Source organism: Corylus avellana, chromosome ca5, assembly GCF_901000735.1.
Source record: "Corylus avellana chromosome ca5, CavTom2PMs-1.0".
Classification (NCBI taxonomy): Eukaryota; Viridiplantae; Streptophyta; class Magnoliopsida; order Fagales; family Betulaceae; genus Corylus; species Corylus avellana.
The window spans coordinates 25,774,526-25,784,263 of record NC_081545.1 but is presented as its reverse complement, the minus strand read 5'-3'; the positions used below and the strand labels follow the sequence as shown (position 1 = coordinate 25,784,263).

Below are 9,738 nucleotides of genomic sequence, written 5' to 3'. Positions count from 1 at the left end.
TATATATATATATATATATATACACGTCAAAATTCAAAGAGTACGTGGCATCCCACCGTATCCAACTACGTCATGAGATGAAAATGACTTCTCCTTAACCACATTTGCCTCAGCTCAAATTCTTTAATCACCATTCAGCTAATGGCTTATTATTTTAAAAATGATTACCATCGATGCATCTCTTTCACTTGAGGCTCTTAAAGGGTTAGAAACTGCACTACAAGTCTATCAGATCTTGGGCCTTAAGACTAATAACAGGCTCACAAAATTATTAATTAAAGTTAATTAGGAGATACAATCCAAATGAGTTTCTATAAGAATAGTATAGGTTAAGAGTCATACTCAAAGTTTAAATTGTAGTAAGAGCTCAAGTCTAATTTTAACTCTCATAATTGTCAAATTAATTCAAAGAAGAAGATTCAATTTAAGTTTACTTAAACTCTTCAGCCTATAAATGGACCTATACACAAGGTATAAATCTCGGACTATGATCTATCTCTCTCACACTCAAGAATACTTTAAATTGTTGAGTTTTGTGCATAGTATTGCTTCTTTTTTTTCCACGGAATTGACTTAGGCATCGAAATTTTCCCGACTTAGTTACATTGAAGTTTCCCCGACCTAGATACAAAAACAATAATATGATATTATTAGTGGCTACTATGCTAATAACACTCTTCCTCTCCTAATCACGTAATCAACAGGATCTCTTTAAGATAATTAAATAAGTTTATATGTCATATTATAACTCAAAATTTCCCCCTCACCATATATTTTTCCATTCCAAATTAGAGTTTTCACATTCTGATTGTGACCCAACTTAATAATGTGAAAGGAAAGAAAAAGGCTCTTAAAAAATGAAAATTTGGTACAAAATAGACCACACCTTGAATCGTGACCAAAAACTGCGACCTCTAAGAAATAAAAATAAATGGAAAAAGAGAGTCGCCTGGCCCATCAAATCAATGCAATAATAACGTGAACAAGAAAAGGCAGACTTGGAAATTTCAGTGTGCCTTTCCTAAAGCCATTTTGATCGCCCTGATTCGGACAGGCATTCACTGCACAGCCTAATATGTCTGTGCCACATGGCGCATAATGCTTGCGCAATTAGCTCCTTAAACATCAACCATTAATCTTACCACGTCATTTAAATATGTACGCATACGTGGCACAGATGGGCCCTGCCCGTCGAGGAATGCTTCTATGCATTCTCCAGACCATCTCCAGACCATCTCTCCTCTTGAATTTTTTTATTTTGAAAAAATCAAGATGCACTTGGAAGAGATGGTGGGGAGAGGGTATTGAAAATGAAAAGAAGAATATCTCCTGCCTGCCCATTTGGTGCGGATATCCGGTACACGCTCGGAATAATTCCCTTTGGATATGCGCTACTCATGCGAATATACTTTTCCCACTCCGCCGCGTTTTTTTTTTAGCGGTAAATGGAACCAGGTAGTGGAATGACGGTTGTAGCCCTAATGATTCGGCGAAACCACGACCTTGCCACCGCGCTGGAGTCTGCACACTTTCGTTTAATTAACCAAAAATGCCCTTTTAACCACGCGGGTAAACTTGTGCCTGGAGGATCGTGACCGTTGGATGTGTATCCGGATAAATGGACGGTTTCAGATATAAGAATAGGTTGTATTACTAGAAAAGTCAGATTCGGCGGGGCCCAGGAGCTCTCAAATTCTGTATTATAATCGATGTAATATTCTTCTTTTACCATTAGGTTAGGTGATAGTAGACTAGTAGTTGCAAGAGTTGGGAAAAAAGAAAGGCTCGAGAGTGAGAGGGACCTAAATGCAAAATAATGGAATTTGTTTGTCGGTTTTTACCATGTGTTTTTTCTTTTTCTGTTTCAATTTTTTTTGGGATATGCAATACTATATCAATATGCCTCTTGTCCCTTTTTTTTTTTGGTTCATCCTCTGCATCTGAGGTTTTATCTCTTCTCGTTTTGTTCAAGAATTTTCAAGGCAAAACGACAATACAACTTAATTAAGGAAGTCTTAACTCCCATCAAATAAAATAAAATAATTACTTTTTGCCTTATGAACTACAGTGTCTTGATATTTTTCCTCTATAAACTATAAATTATGACACTTAACCCCATCAAACTATCATCTTATGACAAAGAACCCTATTCCGTCAATCAAAAGAATTAAAATTGATGATCAACGGTCATGTGCAAGTCATATGCCATTTTAAAAAAAAAAAAATTCTTTCACTTTTGCCCTCATTTTAAATTGTTTTCATGTGTTAGATTAGGATTTAGGAGTGTATAAGCGTCATTTTCTCGGTTTGAAATGAGGACAAAAGTGAAATAAAAAAATTTAAAATGGCACATGACTTGCACATGACCATTGACCGTCAATTTTAACCAATTTGACTGACGAAATGAGACTTTTTGTCATAAGATGGTAGTTTAATGAGGTCAGATGTCATAGTTTGTAGTTTACGAGGAAAAGTGTCAATGTGCTGTAGTTCATGAGGGCAAAAGATAATTACCAAAAAAAAAAAAAAATACAAAAATTTTGGATTTTTTTTTTTAACTTACTTTAATAAGTGTCAAGTATCATCTGGAAGATGATCTTAATTCTTGAAACAGAATCTTCTCCAAATGAACTGGAGAGTATCTAATAAGTTATATTTAAAGGGTATTTTTGGCTTTTCATTTTTTGATAGAACAAAAATACCTTTCAAATATAATCAACTGAATATTCTCAAATTCAAATGAATCGGAAATGATCTTAATTCCATTTCTTACACGTCTTAATAGTTATTTTTGATAAATTCAAATACGTTAGATGCTTAGTATAGTAGATTAAAAAAAAAAAAAAAAAAATCTCTATAAGAAAATCTGTGTCCCCATAAAAAAGCATGAGAATAGAAGTATCTGAGCCTCCTTTATTTTTCTAAAGTTGCTTTACTTTTCCAAAGTGTTCTAAAAGAAGCCTTCATTATGCCCCTTGCTGGATCGCAATCTTCTAAAAAATATATATATATGGTGAAATTTAAATTAGGAAAAACATAGAAATTTCGCTCCCTTAGCATGGAAGGCGATTTGCTCTCCTAGATCCAAGGCCCTTCTTAGAAAACTGGGTTGGGCCCTTTGCACAGACAGGGAAAATGGTGGTCCAAATCGTTGAAGCAAAATGCTAGGGACAAACTAATCCTCCTCTTGATATTGGAAATCAATTATGGCTACAAGAATATGGCAGATAAAGGGCGGCCAGGGATAGATAAGATCCCTTTAAAGGATTCCGCATATTCTTCTTTTATTATTATCATTATTATTACTTATATTAACAATTATTTTTAATATTCTAACTCTTTCTTTTTTCTGTTTAATGTATAAACAACAAAAGAGACGGAGGTGAAAATAGGTTTTCTTTCGCGCCAATGTCAATGGTGGAAATTTCATATTTTTTGCCACTTTCCGCTTTTACCAAGGTGGAGGTGACTCAGGTGAGAGTGGGTCGGTCACTTTCTTCGACTTCAAACTTCAAAGAAATAGGAGAAGATTACACAGAAAAGAATGAGCGAACGGTGTCAAGTAATTTTAAAAATAACCAAACACCAGCAATTCATGCTCACCAAATTTGTTTAATTTATTTAAAATTTATTTAATTTTGACCTATCAAATTTTTAAAAAAATAATAAAAAAAATTAAAGCATATTCCACTGTACAAATTTGCAAATTACAACCATAATCTAACCGTATATTCATTCAACCATTAGCCTGCACGGACATTTTCCGAATATTCTTCCATTTTTGGAAATAATGAAAGAGAAAAATCAGTAAACTGAGATATCTCTTGGTTGCATTGCTCATTTCCCTCCCCTTAAAAGTAACAAGCAACAACTAACAATGATTGATTTACTTAATATGTCCTGTTTCCAGATAAATAATAATAATAAAAAGCAATACTATTGAATGTTGGAGGGTGTATCTGTCATTTCAGGGCAGAATGGTGGTACGGGAGAGCGCATTGTCCAAGGCAATGAAAAGGAAGAGTAGGGGTAATATAGTAGTTTCATAGTCATAAAATATTATAACCATCAACCATAAAAGAATCGTTACGTTCTCGGTGTTGAAAAAAGCTTGGGGGTTTGAGCAAGTGTTTTTGTTCGTAGTAAAGCAACCGAAGGCCAGAGAGAAAGAGCGAGATAGAGTCTCTCTCTGTGTCTGTGTTTGAGAGAGAGGGAGAAAGTGAAAGCAAGCGGTCCAGTTAGCTCAGCTAAAGCTTAGAGGTGAGTTTTCTAGAATATATAAACTCTTCTATAATTCCTGGTAGTTGGGGCGGTGCTGTTTTTTCAAGTTTCTTTGACCATTTAGCTTTGAGCGATTTCTTCATTTCAATTTCTAGCATTTTTCTGGGGGTGGGAAATCGACGCTATCAAGGTAAGATTGTTGAGGGTCGGAATTTGATTGATGGGTCTTTTTTTTTTGGACATACATTTGACTTGGAAATTTTGATTTTCTTATACGTTTTTTACCGTTTCAATTTTTCCTGCGGTACTTCTTTGGTTTTCTTGGTGTGTGGGGGTTGATTTTGTCAAAAAAGTGTATCTGAAAGCAAATTTAATTAATGGGTCAATTTTCTAGGATCACTTTTGAGGTTGAAGATGATGATTTTTCACTCCGATTGTTGAAAGGTTGTGTGTTTTTGGTCTTACAGTTTGTTTCTACATCTGGTTTTTAAAGTTTTGTTTCAGGTATCGATTTCCTCGCCGTTTAAATTTAGTTTGTGATTTTGAAAGTATGAAACAACTGAAGTTTTTTTGTGTGATTGTAAATTCATTTAACTTAAATATGCAATTTCGATCTGTTACAAGTAAAGAAGATGATTTAATTATCAAAAGGCAAGGAAAAAAACAGAGGATTTAACCTGAAAAGGAGGTTTTAGCTCATATTGTTCTAAAGCATCTGTTGCCATTGGCTTCCCCTGAGCTTCTTGAACTATTAAGTTTTTTGGGAATGAATCCCAAACAAGTTAGGAAGCTGGGTTAAAAATTTTCTGGAGCAATGGTGCTTAAGAAAGTTTGAAAATTGTAAATGGAATCCATGAAAATCAAAGGAAAAAGGAAATAAAAATAAACAAAAGAACAAGAAATCAAGTTGAACATGTCCCCAACTCATTATGTATTATTTTGAAGTACTTACTGTCAAACTGTATTTTATTGGATAGTTGCAATTTATTGAGCATTGGCTGATTCCCTCAGATGAATCTCTTGTTAGATTTAAATACAGAATAGCTCACAGTTTCTTTTTAAGATGCAATCTCATATTTTTATTATCTTGTTTCCAGCTTGCAGAGTGTGGAACCTATAAGAAGAAGTTAAACTTCTTCTTCCTCTTAATCTCTTTCGGAGTGAGAATTGATACATGGGTTCAATGACAGAACCAGCACCTGAGAGCAACCATAGGAAGCCCCTTGGAATCCGGTTCTTAGAATACATCCAGGGTACCACCCTTTCCTACAAAACCTACCAAGCCATTGTTTTGATTGTAACATTTTTCGCATACGCGAGCTACCATGCCACTCGAAAAACCACAAGCATTGTTAAGAGCACCCTTGATCCCCAATCATCAGATGTGGGATTGAAGCTCTACCCATGGAGGATAACCTACTTGCAGGAACCAGCTAAACTTTCGTGGATGCTTGGAGATGGTTGGGCTCCCTTTAACGGATCCGATGGGACAGCCTTGCTTGGAGAACTCGATGTCGCTTTTCTCGCGTTTTATGCCGTGGGAATGTACTTCTCTGGACATTTGGGTGATAGAACGGATTTAAGGATCTTCTTAACAGTGGGAATGGTGGGAACTGGTTTGTTTACTTCGCTCTTTGGCATTGGCTATTGGGGAAACATACATAGTTTTTACTACTATTTGATAGTCCAAATGATTGCCGGTTTGTTCCAGTCAACTGGATGGCCTTCAGTTGTTGCAGTGGTTGGTAACTGGTTTGGAAAGAGCAAGAGAGGGCTCATTATGGGTATATGGAATGCTCATACTTCCATTGGGAACATTACTGGTTCTCTGGTTGCTTCTGCTCTATTGAGCTACGGATGGGGTTGGTCCTTCGTTGTGCCCGGTCTCATGATTGCTTTCATTGGATTGGCAGTTTTTCTCCTATTGCCTGTTAATCCTGAGTCTGTTGGAGCTGATGGAGAAGATGATGAACTCCATTCTCCAAAGAAAATTGGGGAGGGAGTAGCACAACCTTTGTTGGAGTCAGAGACGGAGGTTAAGCAGAAAGCTGTGGGGTTCATACAAGCGTGGAAAATTCCGGGAGTTGCTCCCTTTGCTCTTTGCCTCTTCTTTGCCAAATTGGTTGCTTATACATTTCTCTACTGGCTTCCGTTCTATATTAGCAATACAGGTATTAGATTCTTTGCATTTTAAGTGTTATGATTGTGTATCCTTTGATGTTGTGGAAATCCAGTCTTTGCTTATATGATGTTTTTGGTCTCATTTCAACTGAAATTCTTCACATGCAGTCTGGAATACATGCTTGAGTTCATCAATTATCAAAATTTCTTATTCACTCCTTCTGTTTTCATTTTGCAGCTATTGATGGCAAGTATTTATCTAGCTCAAGTGCCGGAAACTTGTCTACATTGTTTGATGTTGGTGGTGTGGTTGGAGGAATTCTTGCTGGCCACATTTCCGATCGCTTAAATGCGAGAGCAATAACGGCTGCAAGTTTCATGTACTGTGCTATCCCCGCTCTCTTTTTCTATCGAAGCTACGGACACGTTTCCTTGACGATAAATATCATTCTTATGTTCATCACCGGCATGTTCGTGAATGGGCCATATGCTCTTATTACAACGGCTGTATCGGCCGACTTGGGAACCCACAGTTCATTGGAAGGGAATTCCCGGGCACTGGCAACGGTGACGGCAATTATTGATGGAACAGGCTCTGTTGGGGCTTCTATTGGACCCTTATTAACAGGCTATATTTCTGCTACAAGCTGGACTGCAGTCTTCACCATGTTGATGGCAGCAGCTCTAATCGCAGGGCTGCTTCTAACTAGGCTTGTTGTAGCCGAGGTTACTGAAAAGATTGAGGAGTCAAGGTCACAATCAAGATCTCCAGCACTTGAAGTGTGAGTTTTTTAAGGTTACAGTGGTCAGTTATTCTCTCAACATTGTTCATAAGCTCTACCTCACTGCCCCTGCTGATTGTATGCAAATGAAAATGAAGATCCTCTGGTGTAGTCAAAGAAAAGGAGAGGGCTTTTTTTTTTTTTTTTTTAACCTTCTCCATTTGCTTAGAATATGGAGGGGAGATTTTTTTGGGACCAAAGGGGGGGAGGGGGAGAGAAGTTGAGGTATCTGTATGTACATTATTTGTATGCCCATTAAATTAAATATAGCATTATCAAGAAGGATAACCAATTCAGAAAATGACCATCTTCTCTCAACTATGGATTTTGCCTTTGCCTTTGCCTTGTATGATCAACTTTTATTATCTTTTTACAAAAAGTAGCAACAACTTTGCTCCTCATGACACCAACATTGACATTGACTCTTGTAACATTTGGAAAGATGTTACGCGCCTTCGTAACCATGGATGAATTTGGTAGGATAATTTGATAAATTTTGGACCTTTTAATTTTAGGGTAATTTGAGAAACTCTAAACCTTCTAAAACGACTACTAAAATTGAATATTGAACTTTTTGTATATTTTATTGATCACTCTTAAGTTTATATGTATCTTCATTACACATTTAAATAAACCCTGCTAGGATACACTAATACAACCATCGCCTTATAAAAGACGCCACTACCAAATTCCCTCCTCCTTCAGTGAACACGTCAAAAAAAAAAAAAAAAAAAGCATGGCAGAAATAAATAAATATATATATATATATATATATATATATATATATATATAAATAGAAGATATAATTCTAATGAGAGGCAAATCTCATATTTTCTACTAGAAATAATGCTTTATGAACAAGTTTTCATATTTTCCTAATAAGAATAATATTACATCGTTACTTTATTTAATAATAATTCTAATATATAAATAATTATGATATATATTCTTCGAGTTGTGGACCGTAGCAAAAGACCTTTTGAGGACCACATGAAAAAGGTTCCGTGCGCTTTATCCCTTCAGAGGACTAGCTTTATCCCTTCAGAGGACTAAGAATTCAAGGCCATGGCCTCTCTCTCTCTCTCTCTCTCTGTGTGTCCAACAATTACGAATTTCCCATTGACATCTTTCTGTGCACATGAGCAGGGAATGTGTGATTTCTTTTTCCTTTTTTCCCTTAATTAGGGTTAATTAATTAATTCCCTTTGTAAGTGTGGTGAAGGCGATTGGACAGTCACTGCCACCATCCGATTCCATAGCTCGTGGCCACGTTTGTGAGAATTAGGATAAATCAATTTTTTAATGAGTGGTTTAACAACAGTATCTGTAATAGAGTAAAGCATCAGAAAACAATTAATAATATATTCAAAAATTTTCTCCAAGGGAAGTCCCATATATTAAACTTTGGAAGAAGACCAAGTTGGGCTCAGAAAAAACATAAAGAATAAAAGAAAGAATTTGCCTAAGTAATAGTTAAGACCTAAGAGTACAAAACATGCCAGTTGTTTCTGAATTAGAAGCCAGTATTCGAAGGCAAGGAAATGTATATATATATATTTAAACAAGGCACATTTCCTTTTAAGCGTACTAATATATTGATTGATCAAAAAAATAAATATTTAGGCAAAATTAAATTAAATAAAGAACCAATTTTTCTAATCTAGCTACTCAATTTTGCATACGGCTCAACATTTTAGCAAGTCTATTATCGCTACATTTAAATTATTATTCATTTATCTATTTAGATTTTTTTTATTATTAATTTGACTTATTCATTGTCTGTAGTTGCCAATCAAATCTTTAGTCTAAATGACTAGCTAAATGTAGCCTAATGTAAGTGTTTTGCTAGTGACATAACCAATATAGTCACAAGCACACAAAAAATAGGACGAAGAGTTTTACCAGCCACAAATTAGATTCTTGCCAATATGAAAACCACTATATATATATAATGACCCAGATAAGTAGTAACCAAATCATACTCTAATTGTATTGGAACCACAAATAATGGACCAATTGATGTGTTGAACACTATGTGCCTAATTAAATTATATTATCTCTAACTACTACATTAACAATTGGTGTTTACTTTAAGTATTCACTAATCTCCCCCTCCCCAAATGATTTCTTCCTAGGGATTGTGCTATCTGTGAGTCGTATAAGATTCCCACACGGAATCTCTTCAAACTCATTATATAAAATAATATATCTTGATTTAGTGACCAAATTAATGATGTTCCAATCTACTAGACCTTCACATGCTTGATCCTTTCATATTATACTACATTGTTTTATTTTTTATTTTTTTATATATAAGTATTATAGTTAACATTGTCAAATAGTCCTTTGCATCTGTATTTTTCTTTCCTCTTTGTATCATCTATAAAAGAGTATATTATTTATTAGATTGTTATACGACTATTATACAACTGGAATGACGTGACTGTAAAATCGACAATTTGTTTTTATTTTTATTTTTATTGATTTTATAAATGCTGATCTAATAACTGATTTTCACTGTCAAGTCATCATGTTATATGACAGTTATATAACATTCTATTAAAATAGCATAACTATATAAAAATAGATAGATGAAAGCATCTCTTTCATCTTT

The 9,738-nt window shown here is 35.0% G+C and overlaps 1 protein-coding gene across 1 annotated transcript; it reads left to right on the top strand.

Annotated features, from left to right (window-relative positions):
- Window positions 1–4,115: 4,115 nt before the first annotated feature.
- On the top strand, window positions 4,116–7,404 carry LOC132181040 (putative glycerol-3-phosphate transporter 1). The gene is made up of 3 exons (XM_059594086.1): window positions 4,116–4,260; window positions 5,319–6,392; window positions 6,581–7,404. The coding sequence occupies exons 2-3, from the start codon at window positions 5,396–5,398 to the stop codon at window positions 7,126–7,128; spliced, it is 1,545 nt and encodes a 514-aa protein (XP_059450069.1). The 5' UTR covers window positions 4,116–4,260; window positions 5,319–5,395; the 3' UTR covers window positions 7,129–7,404.
- The last annotated feature ends 2,334 nt before the right edge of the window (window positions 7,405–9,738 follow it).

Excerpts from the sequence above, each read along its gene's own strand:
- LOC132181040 (XM_059594086.1), top strand. The coding sequence starts at position 5,396 with ATGGGTTCAATGACAGAACCAGCACCTGAGAGCAACCATAGGAAGCCC. Across the intron at positions 6,393-6,580 it reads GTTCTATATTAGCAATACAG|CTATTGATGGCAAGTATTTA; the intron begins GTATTAGATTCT and ends TTCATTTTGCAG.